The 17,786-nt window shown below is 42.6% G+C and overlaps 1 protein-coding gene across 1 annotated transcript; it reads right to left on the bottom strand.

The window, feature by feature from the left end:
- Positions 1-14,461: 14,461 nt before the first annotated feature.
- LOC147325654 (uncharacterized) lies at positions 14,462-16,394 on the bottom strand. Its single transcript, XM_086297754.1, has 3 exons — positions 15,851-16,394; positions 15,067-15,805; positions 14,462-14,735 (listed from the first exon to the last, which is right to left on the bottom strand). Exons 1-3 carry the CDS (start codon positions 16,392-16,394, stop codon positions 14,462-14,464), a joined length of 1,557 nt encoding a protein of 518 aa, XP_086153880.1.
- Positions 16,395-17,786: the final 1,392 nt, after the last annotated feature.

Genomic DNA, 17,786 nt, shown 5'->3' with positions numbered 1-17,786 from the left:
ATCCCCATCGCCAAGAAGACAGCTGTGGCCAGCCCAAATGACTACAGGCCTGTTGCACTTACGCCTGTAGTGATGAAGTGCTTTGAGAGACTGGTCTGTCAGCACATCAGGGCCGGTCTGCCTCCCACTCTGGACCCCCACCAATTTGCCTACAGGACAAATCGTTCCACCGAGGACGCTATCACCATAGCACTCCACACTGCGCTGAGTCACCTGGAGCACCGAGGAAGCTATGTGAGAATGCTCTTTCTGGACTTCAGCTCAGCATTCAATCATATCATCCCGGAGATCCTGGTCCAGAAACTGTCTCACCTGGGACTCTCCACCCCCATCTGCCTCTGGATCAAGGACTTCCTGACAAATAGACCACAGTCTGTCAGACTCGGCCCCCACCGGTCCAGCACCATCACACTCAGCACCGGGTCTCCACAAGGATGTGTTTTGAGTCCCCTCCTGTTTACGCTCTACACATCCGACTGCTCCCCTACCCATCTCTCAAACACCATCATAAAGTTTGCGGATGACACCACAGTGGTTGGACTCATCTCAAGGGGGGATGAGTCGGACTACAGAGATGAGGTCAACAGACTGACTGAGTGGTGTTCAGTTAACAACCTCCAACTGAACACCACGAAAACTAAAGAACTTATCTTGGACTTCAGGAAGGGCAGAGCAGACCCGGCCCCACTTTACATTCACGGGAGCTGTGTGGAGAGGGTACACTCCATGAGGTTTCTGGGCGTGCAGATATCTGATGACCTCTCCTGGACTGCAAATACTACAGCGGTGGTTAAAAAGGCCCAGCAGCGTCTCCACTTTCTGAGAGTGCTCAGGAGGAACAACCTGGAGGAGAGGCTGCTGGTGACATTTTACAGAGCCACCATAGAGAGCATCCTAACGTACGGCATAACAACATGGTATGCAGGGTGCTCAGCTGCAGACAGGAAAGTACTGCAGAGGGTCATCAACACAGCCCAGAAGATCACTGGCTGCTCTCTGCCCAGCCTGGAGGTCACTGCAAACTCTCGGTACCTCAGCAGAGCTGGCAATATCATCAAGGACCACTCTCACCCCAGCAACCAACTGTTTGAACTATTACCGTCAGGCCGACGGTACAGGTCACATAAAACCAGGACAAACAGATTCAGGGATAGCTTCTTTCCCAGAGCTATCACCGTAGTAAATAAGCACAAAAACAATTGAACCTATTCCATACCGTCACTGTCATTATATTATGCTGCTATTCATACTGTCATTATATTAATGCTGCTATCCTGTATATATTGTACATACTATTGTTTGAGTACTTACGATTGTTTTTTTTGTACTTTTTATATTTTACATTTATATTTATTATTGAAACTTGCACCAAGGGAGTGGCACTCCAATTTCGTTGTACTCTGTACAATGACAATAAAGGCTATTCTATTCTATTCTATTCTACATGCAGGTGACTTTGTTGCCTAATATAGGCATCTGAGGACTGTGTGTTTTTTTAAGTATTATCTAAATATAATTATTTCTATACTCTAGACTAACTGCTGAGCACAAGAATCACAGGGCAGCCATATTTTCCTATCTCATTAACAGATACTTTAGCAGATGTTTTTACAGGCCAGAACAGTGCAATGTCAGTGAATGTGTCTGTGGAAGAAGAAAGGCTTCCTCTCCTTGAGAACCCTGAGGACATCCTGTCTAATGAAATGCTGTCAAGGTCCAGTGAGCTGAGCTGCCAGAAGAAAGTTTCACAATGACATAAAGCCCAACAACCAGCACAAAGCAAGAAGCATATGTCAACTCTAACTCCTCATACATTTATTACTTTTTGGGAGCCACACAGGCAGATAACAGTGGGATGCCACCTTGTGCACACAGAAGGAAATTTGTTGCTTTGTCCTGGCTTGATACATTATTTATTTTGCACTTTAACCTTAGTGACTGACAGCAGTAATTCGTTTAGATAAAGCAACTGCAGTATCCTCTGAACTGAAGTAGCAGGTCCACTGAGCTCTTGGAGCACAAGAGATCAGACTCACATTGTATTAGGGATAAAGCGATTTGAAGCAAAAACATCACGCCATTCATATCAGTTTGTGAGTTTGGTTACTGTCCATAGTTTCCATGCTCAATACCTAATCCAAAACAATATTAGGTGTGCACAATAAGTAGAAAGAATTAGACAAGTGGTAATACAGGATGAGTTCCTGCCACAAGTGGAGGAGTTCAAGTATCTCGGGGTCTTGTTCGTGAGTGATGGGAGAAGGGAGCCGGAGATCGACAGACGGATTGGGGCTGCAGCTGCAGTGATGCGGACGCTGCACCGGTCCGTCGTGGTGAAGAGGGAGCTGAGTGTAAAAGCGAAGCTCTCAATTTACCGGTCGATCTACGTCCCTACCCTCACCTATGGCCACGAGCTGTGGGTAGTGACCGAAAGAACGAGATCGCGGATACAAGCGGCAGAAATGAGCTTCCTCCAAAGGGTGGCTGGCCTCTCCCTTAGAGATAGGGTGAGAAGTTCGGCCATCCGGGAGGGGCTCAGAGTAGAGCAGCTGCTGCTCCACATCGAAAGGAGCCAGCTGAGGTGGTTCGGGCATCTGACAAGGATGCCCCCTGGGCGCCTCCTGGGTGAGGTGTTCCAGGCATGTCCCACCGGGAGGAGGCCCCGGGGCAGACCCAGGACACGCTGGAGAGATTATATCTCTCGGCTGGCCTGGGAACGCCTTGGTATTCCCCCGGATAAGCTGGAGGAGGTGGCTGGGGAGAGGGAGGTCTGGGCCTCTTTGCTTAGGTTGCTGCCCCCGCGACCCGGCCCCGGACAAAGCGGATGAAGATGGATGGATGGATGGATGGTAATACAGAACTGCACGGTCAATTTAGTACTCCAGGGCATCTATCGCAAATTTATAAAGTTATATGGAGGGTTCAACTGCATGAAGTGAGTGAAAAAAAATGACATTCTGACATTTTGACAATAAAAAAATTTTTTCAGGGGGGGGGGGTGAAGTTCATGTCTTAGACAACTGGAAGCTCTGACTATCTGGACAGAAATAACCATTCAAACAAACCACAGTCCACAGATGCAGCAGGAGTGTATTTCATGAGCTCCAAACCTCACGCTGACTTTTCCAGCTAATTAAACAAGAAGCTGAAACCGACCGAGAAAGATGAAGGCTGTAAGGTAGGAAACAGCCTGCAGCTGGTGTAACAGAAAAAGAAGAAAAGATTACTCTGTCATAAAAGTGAGGGGAAAAATGCTGTTGCTTTTGTTTATAACACTACCTTAATCTGTTGCATTTGGTAGGAAAAGAAAGACTTTACAGGATGGTGGTCAAGACTGCTGTTCCACAGCAAGAGAACATCACCTATGGTGATGGCAATGATTTATCTATCACTTTTTTCACTGATATATTTTTTCTATTTCAGGTTTAAGCAGATTAGAGAATAGTGCAGCATGAGGGGGCTGTGGTGAAATCATGTTGTGGGTAGGTCTGAAAAAAGAACAAAAAAGAAACCACAGAAAATGCGTCGTGCCATTTCATCTCTAGCTTGGGGTATTCAAAAAAAATCTTCAGAATATAGAGGATTTGATTTGTTGGATGAGGGTGGATGTATGGATGAATTTGACATTGAACATACTGTATACTGTTCATCCATTTGATGAACTATGTGTCAAATGTGATTTGTTTGGGGGGGAAAAAAGGAAAAAAAGGGTGTCGGATAGCTTTCTCCATTCCCTTTCATATGATATATTAGTTGGTATGGTTTCTTGAATTTTTTTAAGGTCAACTTTGACCTTGGGTGCCAACAGTGAAGGTCAAGCCTAGGTACTCATGTCCCACAAGACCTACTATATTTTTGTGAAGGTTGAAGACAGTTCATTAAAAAAAAGTGGGTATTATAACATTTTTACTGATTTTCACATGTAATGTTATCTTGACCTTGATGTGATTTTCACCTAAATTAAATCATCTCAAGCTTGTATCCACCATTACAGTAAATCTGGAAAATTATATCTTGAAAACTGTGGACTCTAGACTGCTTACAAACCAACATCCATGAAAACAGCAGTGGAAACAGGTTGATTTAGAATTTAGTGGAAAAGTTCTTTTAAGTAAAATAATTGGTCTGAATAAACTCTAGTTAAAATACAATATTGGCTTAAGTTCACAGCTTGAAAATGATGAGCATAGGACATGTTGTATGATTAAGACTGCAACACATAACCCCAGAGGAGTGGATGAGAAGTATGTTTGCTTTCTTCATCTTACAGTTGTCTTCCTTAGCTGGATTGTCTGGTCCAGTGCATAGGATGATTACAGTTCTCATTAAGGATGGACTCAGGCAGTGTAAATCCCAAGACAGACTTATGAACAAGGAGAAGAACTGACAGAGCATGCCTAGAAGACACACTGTCTGTACTAGCTGTCTCCAGAGTTTAATGCCATGATGAGAACAGACTTGGTGAAAACAGCTTAATTTCAGCGATATGGTCCTAGTGCAAATGAGTTTACTGTAAAGTGTCATCATAGAAAGTAAGTATCAAGTGAATATGTAATATGTGTGACGTCACTTGTGAAATGAATGTAGTTCTAAATCACTCAGTTTTAACTGTACTGTTTTATTTTACTGCAAAAGACATTTAAACAAATTAATCAAAATTGGCAGAAAAGTACATTTAACAACTGTTAAAGATTAGCCTGCCACTGTGGAAAACTGTTGTTAATTGGGCAAAATTAGAATATATCTTGAGAGAAAAGTTTAAGTTGTGTCATTTACACACTTGAGACTTGCCCTGAAGATTGATTACAATTATCTTCCTTCTGGCAGACTCGCAAATTCATATCTTAGCAATTATGGAACAGCACTTTGGCCATTCTTTTTCCTTATTTTAACAGAAAGTTATATTTTATGAAGGTAGCACTGATACACCAGGTTAGAGATTGTAGTATTTCTATGTCTGTGCAGTATTTTAAATACATAGATTGCAAATAAAAACAACTGCACACAGAGCATGAAAATATTATGCATGTCAAGGATAAAATATTTTTAGGCATGTAAATTTAAAGCCGAGACCTTTCAATGACAATCAAGCACCAGGAAGTTGTACTTGATATATTAAAAATAAAATAAAAAACTGGTTGTTGAGAATGTTCTTATGATAATGTGGAGTCTAACAGGATAAAATGCTGCAATTGGTACCAAGGGTACTCCAAGAGAAGAAGGAAAAGTCTTAAACGCATGTTAGGGTGTTTAGTTTTTCATCTTCAAAGTATATGACCCAATCTTTTAAGAATTATAAACAATAATTTCAAGAGAAATCAAAGTGGATTATTGGCTTTTGAATAAGTTGAACTTTTTTTTGCCTTTGCATATGCTATACCAAACTTTAAAAAAGTGTGTAGTGTCCATTTTCTTTCTCATCGCTTCATGACTATTTCTTGTTGTGAAAGATCTGATTACTGAATAAAGTATTTGCACAAATATTAAATACTATCACAGTAATTTACAATAATATTGAACCATGGTTGCACAGTAACAGAAAAATTACATTGAACAATCAAATCATCAAACAAACAAATCATCCCAACCAAGCCAATGACATCCTCAAAGGAAAACAAAACAACTTAAGAAAAGAGAGGATGCTCACCTTAAGTAGACAAAAAATAAAACACTTTCTATCATGAACTTCAACATAAGCAGCACGTATTGGTTGAAAATCGCAACCAATATTTACCTGTTTATTCATTATCAGCACCCTTTCTTTCCTGATGATTGTGAAGCTACCTGTTTAAATATCATATAAATAACGTGATGCAATGTGTTTAATTATTGACCTATACAGTGGTGCGCATCAGTCAAATTACATTTTTTGTGCCTTGGACACACCAGTGTGCTTTGGCCTAGGATGTGGGAACCAACAGTCAAGACTAATTAAAAAAGTTAGTGCCGCATTTATATGGATTGTTTAATTAAGTTATCCTTCTACTATAGCCTTATAAACTAAATTGATACATAACTTTGGAAAAAAATGTCAAGAGAAAGTTTTTTTTAAGTTCTTTTTAAAATGAGATACCCAGGCCTTCTGGGCTGGCAAATAGCCTCCTGCCACAGAAAAAAGTTTTCTGTGACAATTGTGTAACAAGACAAGAATGGGAATAAAATTAATACTGTCACTCCACCCCCATCATTTATTTATTTTATTAAAAACGATGAATCAAATATGCCCAACTGCTCAAAAATAAAGCATCAAAATTAGATTACATGATACACCATGAGACTTCATTGCTATTCCAGAGAAAATAAGTATTTGAGATTACTGTCTTTAATAAAACCATGCCTCATTCAAACAGGTCACTATATAGAGACAGAGCAATGAGATAATAAAGATATGAATGGCTTAATTTATTGTTTCCATTTGTTTTGAAGTGAGAGTTTAAATTCACAGTTAAAGGCAGAATGCTAATTACACTGATGTTGAAAGTGAAGGCTGCTACACGTCAGGTCTCGCTTTTGACCCTCAGTTAATTTCAAATGAGGCTAAAATCCAATTAATTGGAATCTAGCTTCAGGGTTAGTAATCAGTAGGTTCTTTCTAATGAAAATTACACCTCAAAGGATAATCTATTTCGGGAGTATATTATAACATTACATAAAACCCTAGAATATAGGTTTACTTCAGTTGATTGCTACTATTTTCCAATGCAGAATCTATGTTTCTTGAATGGTCTTGGATTAATCATTCAGTTAAATAGTTTTTTGCAGCTTAGTGATTTCTGAGTGAAACTAACTCCAAGCCCTCAACCCCACCTTTAATATTTGAACTTTTTAGAAGCAAAACCGATAGATTATATTATCCAACTTATGACTGACTCACAGTCAACCATCTAAAATTCAATTCCTATAATTTAATTAACAGAGGGATTTCATTTTTTTTCTTCTCTCTTTCTTCCATGATGAATTTCTTTTTAATGAGGGGTTGAAGGACAACTTACTCTCAGAATGAATACAATGGGGTTTCTTTAATTATGTGTAAGTGTTTTTTGTTTGTTTGTCTTTTTTAATCCTACTGACAGCTCTGCTTTCAAGAGTATAATGGAATCTTGGCTGTAATAGTTTCTTGCAGAAAATGCGAGCATAATACAGAACCGCATCAGGAGCCTTCTCTTTAACTTCTATCTCTTTAAAGCAACATATTGTGGCGAGCTCAGACAAGGAGGAGACAGAGGTGTCATTTGGTCTTGCTTCCCCGTATTGCCAGGGAGCACAGCTGTTTATTTCCAACAGAAAAACACCGCCGCTAACCCAACTGCTCGGTGTAGCTCTAGCATAACAACAACAAGAAAAAGGCGCCCTCTCTCCCAGAAAACACACAGTTGCAGAGAGAGCGGGTCACATGGTAACCATGGCAACATAACGCTGCCGCCTGAAACAACAGAACACAACTTTCAAACAAAACCCAAACAGCCCTGACCTGCTGCATACCCCCCACCTAAGGGGTCAGTCGTCCCCGACAACCCCATTACCCAACACAAGGTCCTGCAAATGTCCAGGTGTCTTCGTTCTGTGGGATTCCAAGGTTAGCCTTGGTGGAGCTGTTCTCCCATTGTTCCTCTAAGAGTAAACATCGAACAGTACAGTTCTTGGTTTCTGTCTCTCTGGTATACCTCTTCAAGGAGTTAGCCAAAGGTGTGAGTCTTTGCTTTGCAGTTTCTAAGGCCTCAAGTATGGACAGCTTGTTGTACTTTTTAGGCGCCCTTTCTTTATCACACCTTTCTGCAGCTCTGATAGCTGGCTAGCTTGCTTCCATGCTGCCTTGATCTTGGCCTCTAGTCTTATCTTCCATGGAGGGTACTAACTCCTGTGGCTGTTGTTATCTTACAGCTTAGCAATGATCTTAGCAATGATCTTCTCTTTCAGATCAGCTGCTGTGGTATTTATCATACCAGTTGTTTTGGGGCTTGGTGCCCAGTCTTGGAGTGTAAGAATAATCAGTGTTGGGGAGTAACGGAATACATGTACCGCCATTACGTATTTAAAATACAAAATATGAGTAACTGTATTCCGTTACAGTTACCGTTTAAAAAGGTGGTATTTAGAATACAGTTACTTTGTTGAAATAAATGGATTACACGGCGGTACTTTCCTGTTTCATATTGTGGCGGGTCAGGACTGTTTGGGTTTTGTTTGACAGCTATGTCTGTGAAGGTTCTCAGTCATCCAGGTCATCGTAGTCAAAGGAGCTTGCAAAGAAAAGCGTCTGGACTTCTTTAAGTTGCTTGAAGACGTTTCACCTCTCATCCGAGAAGCTTCTTCAGTTCTAAGGTCAGGCGGCAGCGTAATGGTTGCCATGGTTACAGGGTGACGCTCTCTCTGCGTGTTTCCTGGGTGAGAGAGCGCCTTTTTGTTGTTGTTTTTGTTGTGCTAAGCTAATAGGCAGAATGCTACAGGTATAGCTCTAAAAAATGTAGCATCATGGGTAGTGTAGTCCGTGCTGCTGGGAGACTGGACTGCCATACCCGTTATGTGTCTGTGAGCGAGGGAGGGAGAAAAAGGAAAAGTACGAGCTGTCACCAAGCAGAAACGGGAGCTGGAAGCATGTAAATATAATAATAACGACTGCAGCCAAGAAGAAAGCCTGACGAGCCCAGTTGTAAGTAAACTATTAAGACTCGACTGTACACTGTGTTCGTGTTTTCCTCTGAAACAATAAGTTTCGTTGCAGCAGCCTTTCAACGCCTCTCTCTGTCTCTCGCTGCAAAGTTGACCCAGACAACAAAGTAAAGCTAGTTTTCAGCTACGAGCCCGACAAGGAACCCACCATATTAGCCAGAGGTCCCTTTGCTACGGTTCGGAGCCGCGGACCTTCAGTAACAGTAATAAGTCACAGCAATAGTACATTCACGTAGTTGTAAACAGCATATATTAAGTAATCCAAAGTATTCAGAATACGTTACTCTCTTTCACTGGAGTTACATGTGTAGTGACTTTCCAACAGTTCCCTATTCTCATCCCATGTCCACTTATTCCATAGCCTTGTTCCATTAGCCCACTTCTCATCATTATTTCTGGTTCTTCAACATCTGACACAAACCTTGTTAGTCTGAGCAACACTGAGGCTGGCATGGCTTCAAAGATGCCCCTGAGACAATTCAACCTATAACATCAGGGTGCTAGATGCTAGTACGCAGGACACAGATGGAATACCATAAACCAAGTAGCTGGTATAGTATACATATATCTGTGACAAGTATGGCCTAGAAGTCCCATGGTCAAAATGAGATACAGTGGTATAATAAGTACTAAATGTGTGACCAATTTTCAAAGTAAATATATTTCTAAAGGTGCTATTGGCATTAAAATTCTCATCAGACATCAGTAACAACCGATCAGAATCAGAAACTTTATTGTCATTGTCACAGGTACAACGAAATTAAAAATGGTCCCCCATTATTGCATCATCCCTAACGATATCAAAATATAAATAAAACAATAAAATTCAATAATAAAAAAAATAGAATACTTAAAGTGCTAATAAGAGGTATCAACAAACATTCACATACATGCTTCAGTCAGCGCATAGATTAATACAAGAGTGGCATGATTGGCATTTTTTTGTATCACTAATCAGATGTGTTATTGCAGTTGGATAAAAGCTGTGTTTGAGTCTATTAGTCCTTATACTAATTGCTCTGTACCGTCTGCCTGAGAGCAACAGTTCAAACAGGGAGTGGCCAGGATGTGAGGTATCTTTTATGATGTTTTGGGCCTTTTTAGGACAGCGGGTGTTGTGTAGATCTTCCAGTGTGGGGACAGGGCAGCCGGTGATCGTTTGGGCGGTGTTAATGATCCACACATACAAAGAAATCAAACCATATATATATCCAAAAAATAAGTTATGTATAATAATGAGACATGACACAGGAAAAAAGTATTGAACACATTTGCAAAAAAGCATGGAACGTCATGATACCAGCTGAAATCTATCAGTAATTAGAAAGCAGTCCTGACAGTTAATGCAAATTAATGTCAGCTGGTTCAGTCTTAACTGATGGCCTGTAAGAAGCTGTCTCATTACAAATGCGTTACCCAAAAAGCTTCTCATAATGGGTGAAACAAATGAGCTCTCTCAAGACCTTTGCAACCTTATTCTTGGAAAACATATTGATGGCTTTGGTTACAGAAAGAATTCTAAACGAGGTTCCAGTGAACACTGTTTGGGCCATAATCGGGAAGTGGAAAGAACATCATTTGAGCGATCGTGGCTCAAGAGTTGGGAGTTCGCCTTGTAATCGGAAGGTTGCCGGTTCGAGCCCCGGCTTGGACAGTCTCGGTCGTTGTGTCCTTGGGCAAGACACTTTACCCGTTGCCTACTGGTGGTGGTCAGAGGGCCCGGTGGCGCCAGTGTCCGGCAGCCTCGCCTCTGTCAGTGCGCCCCAGGGTGGCTGTGGCTTCAATGTAGCTTGCCATCACCAGTGTGTGAATGTGTGTGTGAATGGGTGGATGACTGGATATGTAAAGCGCTTTGGGGTCCTTAGGGACTAGTAAAGCGCTATATAAATACAGGCCATTTACCATTTACCATCATTTCACCATAATCCATGCATGACCAGGTGGTACAAAGAGACCTGAAATTAGCAGGTACAATTGATGGCAATTGATGGTAAGTAGAGTAGGATTTTCGTAGAGATAGTAGCTATACCAAGTGATAGCAACATCAGGAAGAAGGAAAAGAAGAAGCTCAAGCAGTCCCGAGGGCTGAGAGAGGAACAGATGAATGGATAAGCCGATTATAGCACATACAATTGGCAGGTAACGCTCAAAGGGAAAATGTGTGTTTTAAGTCTCAGATTAATATTTTAAGTAATTTAAAGTAATTCAGATAAATTCTGAATCTATTCCAAGTATTATCAACTTCAACTTTGCTCATAAGAAAATAAAGAATGTAAAATTCAAATTCAAAATTCAAATTTTATTTGTCACGTACACAGTCATACACAGTACGATATGTAGTGAAATGCTTGGACAACTGCTCGTGACCTAAAGAAAACAAAAAAGGAAAAGGCTATGAATAAGATAGGAAATAAATATGAAAAATTAAAAAGGGTCAATTTAACTAGGAAGGAATAAAATATAAATTAAGGTTAAAAATGAAATAACTGTACAACACAAATTAGAATGAAGGGTAAATTTAACTGGGAAAGAATAAGATAAAATATATAAATTAAAGTAAAATAAAATAACTGTACAGCAAAATACACAATATAGAACTATATAAGAATGTATGAAGAAATATAAATAAATATATACACAATAACAGCAGCTGTACAAGTATTATACATTATTGTAGTCACAGGCTTGAATGTGTCACTCTGAACTACCTCTCTGTGGGCGGATGATGAGCAACTATCTTCGGCACTTCTCCACAGGAGAAGCAGGTCTGCAGGTTGCAGTAAGCTTTTCGATTAGCCTTGCTAGAGTGGACAGAGCAGGTTCATACTTGCTCAGCCATGAAATGTTTGCTTCTAAGCCAAAGTAGTCTGCTGATGTTCTGTTGATGTTGATTTAGAGTCTGAATTTTTACTATACTGGGCTTCAGAGCATGGTTAAAAAACAGTGTAATCTACAGCAATAACCATTTCTCTTATGAATTATTTTTCATCACATTTGAGGTGATGTCTGGAAAGTGAAGAAATGTAGATTGGTTAATGATAATCTGATACTTCCAGGTTACTTGAATACCACAAATGCTGCCTTTTTGCAGTTTCTTGGTATAAAGAAGTGCTATAATGTGTAGTTTAGCATTTTTTTCTCTACACACTGTCATACTCCAGTCTTTTTACCTAGTAGCAGGGCATGGTCAAGATAAAACTATTTGCTTTTGCATCTGATCTCTCTCAGGAGAGAGACAATATATTCAGTTGGCCCTGAATCTGTTGGTTTGGGGTTTCCTGTCATGCTGTGGGTGACTCTGGCGTTCTGTGAACTCTCTGTACCACAAGGGAGTCAGGAAAATTGTGCTGACCCAGCAGCTGCAGGGATCAGTCGCTTAATAAAGATTCTGATGCCTCAGGGATGTTAAACATGCAAAGGCTTTCAATGAAGTTCAGCAAGGCTGAAGTTCACCCTTTCTTTGGTGAATGCTGTCCTCCAGTGCTCAGATTGAAATCTCAGCCAGTCCAAGTGTTTACACAGAAAAAGGTCCACAAGATAAAACAGCTTTGGTTTTATAGAGTTTCACTAGTTTTGGACAGAGAACATATTTGAGAAGAGCAGTGAGAAACTACTCCTACATCACAAGAGAGAGAGAGAGAGAGAGAGCGAGAGAGCTATTTTTCTACATTTGTGTGATCAAAGAATGCCACTTCATGCATTCACTTACATACCTATGTTCTATACTTCCTGTCTGTGAGTTTTAATACCAGTTTTGTTATTTTCACGAGCCAGAGCTTCAATGGTTTTAAAAATAGAAGACAAAAAAGTTAGACACACGTTTATGGTCTAACTTAATTCAAATTCAAATTTTATTTGTCATGTACACAGTCATACACAGTACGATATGCAGTGAAATGCTTACACAACTGCCCGTGACCTAAAGAAAAAAAAAGGAAAAGGCTATGAATAAGATAGGAAATAAATATGAAAATTAAAAAGGGTAAATTTAACTAGGAAGGAATAAAATAAAATATAAAAATTAAAGTTAAAAATGAAATAACTGTACAACACAAATTAGAATGAATGGTAAATTTAACTGGGAAAGAATAAGATAAAATCCATCCATCCATTCACTCACTTCCGCTTATCTTTTTCAGGGTCACGGGGGGGGGGCGCGCGCTGGAGCCTATCCCAGCTGTCATAGGGCGAGAGGCAGGGTACACCCTGGACAGGTCGCCAGTCTGTCGCAGGGCCAACACACAGGGACAGACAACATTCACTCACACATTCACACCTAGTGGCAATTTGGATTATCCAATTAACCTATCCCCACAAGCTGCATGTCTTTGGACGGTGGGAGGAAGCCGGAGTACCCAGAGGGAACCCATGCAAACACAGGGAGAACATGCAAACTCCACACAGAAGGACCCCGGCCTGATGTTGGAATTGAACTCAGGACCTTATTGCTATGTGGCAACAATGCTAACCACCGTGCCACCGTACTGCCGAAATAAGATAAAATATATAAGTTAAAGTTGAAAATAAAATAACTGTACAACAAAATACACAATACACAGTATAGAAATATATAAGAATGTATGAAGAAATATATATATATATATATATATATATATATATATATATATATATATATATATATATATATATATATATATACACACACAATAAAAGCAGCTGTACAAGTATTAAATGGAAATGAAGAAATATAATGTCCAGTGTTGTGCAATCCACATTTGTAAGTGTCTTATGCAGTGCAAATATGCTTAAAGTGATTTAAGTGATGAAGTGAAAACAATGTCCAGAATGTTCAGTGTGTGTGTAAGAACCATATGTACTTATGTACCATACTTAAATACTGGTTGTAGAATTCAGTCAAAATTATACAAAAGCAATGTCTTTTTTATGTCCAGAGAGAAAACATGGGGATTGTCTGACTTGAGTCATTTGCTCATGTTTGTTTGCAGCCAACTGACTACACACACATTTAGCAATTTAGAAAAGAGTTCCCTAAACAAACGAACAAAGTGAGACAAAGGAAAGACAAAGTGTGGGTGTCTATGTTTCTGCTGAGGTCTATTTAACAAATCTTCAAACTTACCCAAAACACTGTTCTTCTTGATTTATCCCACTGTTGTTGTTCTTTTTCGTTAAAATAAGGAAAAGAATTTCAGTGGCTGAGATTTCAATCCAAGCAACATGGAAACATTTTTAACTCAACACATATTTTTTGTCAGAATTCAAATATCGCTACCACTGGTTTATTGCTGCACTTCTGTACATCAGTGACTTAAGCTAGATAGCACACGTAGTGCCTAGTGCTAACAAAATGTTATTCCATAAGTATGTTGTTTACTGTACAACTGAACAATTTAAAATTTACAGTTTGATGATTTAAAGTCTCACACACAACCCATCGAAAGGGGAGGGGGGCCCTGCTGCTTCCAAAGAGAGCACATTTCATTTATAATGTTGTAAATCCAAGCCCATTATGTATTCATGATTTGAATCCTGGGTTGTGTGAAATCTCAGAAATGCACCCTAGACAAAGTGAATCTGTGAACTAAGGTGTAGGTCTGTTAGGTTATGTTGTGGTGATTCTCGGGTTGAGGGATGGGTGTTCGGCGGCGGGGGACCCAGGACGGAGGGACCAAAACCAAACAAAAAACAAGCTCCAGTGATCCAAAAGAACCGTCCAAAACACACCACACACTGGAGTCCCTGAACAGGGTCCCAAAACATAGTTCAGGAGGCCGGCCCGGAGGCTGACAACTCAGGAGCCCAGAACAGTTCATCTCCGGGGGCCGACCATGTTGGCGACACAGATCCAAAAGCCGTCCGCGCAGAAGGCAGCGGTGGCGACGGGGAAACAGTTCAGGCGGCCGACCGTGCGGATAGCAACGGCGGCGGCGACACAAGTCCGGAGGCCGACCGCGTGGACGGCGGCGGAGGCAGCGTAAAAGCGGGTCCGGGGGCCGGCCATGGTGGCGAAGATGCCCAACATGCGGCCTGGCAGATGACCGACGATGTTGAGGCGGCAGATGGGGACCTGAAGGCTGCGTGGCCTTCGCAGCACCAGACGAGGCGGAAGCTGAGGCTGGACCAGGCGAAGCCGAGGAGGCAGAAGCTGAAGCGGAGGCTGGACCAGGCGAAGCTGAAGCAGAAGCTGAAGCAGAAGCTGAAGCCGCAGCAGGCGAGGCTGATGGTGATGGAGCCGGGCCAGGCGAGGCTGATGGTGATGGAGCCGGGCCAGGCGAAGGTGATGGAGCTGCAGCAGACGCCTGGACGGGCTCCTCGGGCCCTCCAGCTGACGAGGCAGGACGCTGGCTAGGTTCCCCTGAACCTCCAGCTGACGAGGCAGGAAGCTGGACGGGCTCCTCGGGCCCTCCAGCTGACGAGGCAGGAAGCTGGCTAGGTTCCCCTGAACCTCCAGCTGACGAGGCAGGAAGCTGGACGGGCTCCTCGGGCCCTCCAGCTGACGAGGCAGGACGCTGGCTAGGTTCCCCTGAACCTCCAGCTGACGAGGCAGGAAGCTGGACGGGCTCCTCGGGCCCTCCAGCTGACGAGGCAGGAAGCTGGCTAGGTTCCCCTGAACCTCCAGCTGAGTCTCCAGACGAGTCTTGGGGCTGGACGGGCTCCTCAGGCCCTCCAGCGAAAACAGTCTCTGGACCAGTGGGCACCGGGGCCCCTGGAACACACAGGACAAAACCAGCAGGCACACGGGCCTCTGGCAGGAACAGGTCAGAACCAGCAGGCGCACGGGCCTCTGGCAGGAACAGGACAGACTGCAGCTGCGCGGAGCACCGACCCTGCTCAGGCAGCGACAGCCGGGTGCAGTCCTCAGCTGGGTTCTTAGCCTCCAGGGATCCAGAGTCAGCTGAGGGCTGTAATTTAACCTCTGGCGAGGCCCTGGAGCAAGCAACAGTCTCTAAACTAGCCAGCTGTTGAGGAACGATTGCAATTTTAATGTGTTTGTCTCTCTGCAAAACATACGTACTAGGAAAAGAGTCCAGAAACGGAGGCACAGATGCAGCCTCCCGTACAGAGGGAGTCGGTGAAGACGGAGATGGCATAGATGATTGGGCTAGCGGGGATACCGGAGGCCGAGTTGAATGCTGCTGTGCAGCTAAACGAGCTTGCGGCTGTGCAGCTAAACGAGCGTGCGGCTGTGCAGCTAAACGAGCTTGAGACAGCTGAGCAGGAGAATAAACAGGCAACAAACAGTTCTCCTTGTCATCTGCTGCACAAAACAAAGCCCCTGAATAAACTGTCCCACAGTCCAAAACAGAAAAAGGGTCCTTCTCACTCACCACAGCCGGCAGTCCTGAAGTCCTAATATACGGCTGTGGGGTGACACGCCGACGGCGCGATCGTCGCTTCCTCCCTGCCGACGGCTCCGGCGGGCCGGGCAAAACCTCCGGCGGGCCGGGCAAAACCTCCGGCGGGAGAAGCTGACGTGACTGTTCCAGGGCGGCCGTAGTCCGCTGCTGCTGGACAAAGTCTGTGGATTCCTGAGCTCGCACCACCCCCCGGGCTTTATGCAGGTTGCAAATTAAGCCTGAGACTCCCTTAAGCTGGCAGAGGTAGGGATTTCCTCCCAGGATTGCCTCGATGGCTTTTAACCCCACCACTTTTGCCCTTGCGTTGGTGGTGTGGGTTACCCAGTCCATCAGGCGTTGGATGCGTGCGAGGTCGCTCTCCCCAGACAAAGCTGCTGGATCCATCTTGTGGTCGCGTTGTACTGTCACGGCTGGGGCGGCAGTCATGTGGAGGGTGAGAAAGGAGGATCCAATAGCAGACAATGGCGGAGGTGCAAGTGGGTTTTATTTACAGTGCATAAAACCAAGGTGTGGGCAGAGCCAATCATAAACCTAAACTGGGAAAACTAATACAAAATGGAGGACATGGAGCGAGGAGCAGAGAGTCACGAAGAAACATGGAATAATGTAGACTACATGGGAGATTCACAGAGAAACACAGACGACGCGACGAGGAGCACAGGCAGACACCAACTATAAATACACACACCAGGTAATGAGGAAATGGCACACAGGAGGGGACACAGCTGGAACTAATGGGCATAACGAGACACAGACCTACAAGGGAGGGAGTGTTCGCCCAGGGCCCCAAACAGGCTAGGACCGCCACTGATTGCCAATCAGATTCTTTCCTAGATGGTACTGTATGATGAATCAAAATCAGACAGTACTTTTCTACATTCATAATTTCATCAATTTTAACAAGATCCTCAACACCACTGTCTGAATTCAGTCCCAAAACATGACTCCAGTCATGTGAGTCTCTACTCTGCTTTACAAATAGTTTTAGACGGACATTCTCGTATACCACTGCTGACCATACTTGTTGATGAAGATTCGAACCAAAAATGTAAATTTGGATGTATTCATTCCATAAGGCCTGTTGCCACTGAGTTTCAGTCCATATCTTGTGTAATTTGGCACATGTCTGTTTTTCTCCCCATCCGGTTCCTTAATAATGGGCTCTTAACAGGTTCTTGACTTCTACTGAGGCACTAGATGGATCAACTGAAGGGCCAGATGCATCTTTCAGGTCCAGTCAGATCTGGATTTTTTTCCCATTTCTTAAGGATGTGACTTTCAAAAATGGTTTGCTGTAGATAGTGTTTATACTTACTGTTTAAAGACATACTGCACATGAAGTTGATATTCCAAATTTTCAGCTAATAGCGCTTTGGGAATCATCTTGTTGGTACAATAATATCATTTTCTGCCTCTCAAACTGTTTTATCTTTGGCATGGCAGCTTCAGCTAAAGAAACTGGAACAAATTATGTGCGTTTCGAACAAGCTACAAGTAAAAAAAGTGCCTAAAGATAACATTTTGGGCTCTTGGTAAAATGTTAATGGCAATGGTAAGTTGCCCATTATCTGTAGACACACCGGTCGATCCCTTGAGTTAGGTGCATTTTTTATGCTTGAATCATCAGTGTCAAATGGTTTGACAAAAAAAAGGAAATAAAAGAAAATCTTTGGATAATAGTGGAGTTGGTTTTTTTTATGTATGTGCTTCTCTAATATTTCTTTTTTTCCCCCGCCCCTTTTCTTACTCGTATGTGATTGTTATAGCTACAGTGAT

Source organism: Aulonocara sp. 'chitande type north' Nkhata Bay, linkage group LG7, assembly GCF_057382095.1.
Source record: "Aulonocara sp. 'chitande type north' Nkhata Bay isolate Kocher_YH1m ecotype deep benthic linkage group LG7, A_spYH_male_GT1.1, whole genome shotgun sequence".
NCBI lineage: Eukaryota > Metazoa > Chordata > Actinopteri > Cichliformes > Cichlidae > Aulonocara > Aulonocara sp. 'chitande type north' Nkhata Bay.
This window is presented reverse-complemented; position numbering and strand designations above follow the sequence as displayed.

Coding starts and splice junctions, on each gene's coding strand:
- LOC147325654 (XM_086297754.1), bottom strand. CDS start 16,394: ATGGATCCAGCAGCTTTGTCTGGGGAGAGCGACCTCGCACGCATCCAA. Junction 15,806..15,850: donor TGCTCAGCTGTCTCAAGCTC/GTTTAGCTGCAC, acceptor CACAGCCGCAAG/CTCGTTTAGCTGCACAGCAG. Junction 14,736..15,066: donor CCTAGCCAGCTTCCTGCCTC/GTCAGCTGGAGG, acceptor GGTGCTGCGAAG/GCCACGCAGCCTTCAGGTCC.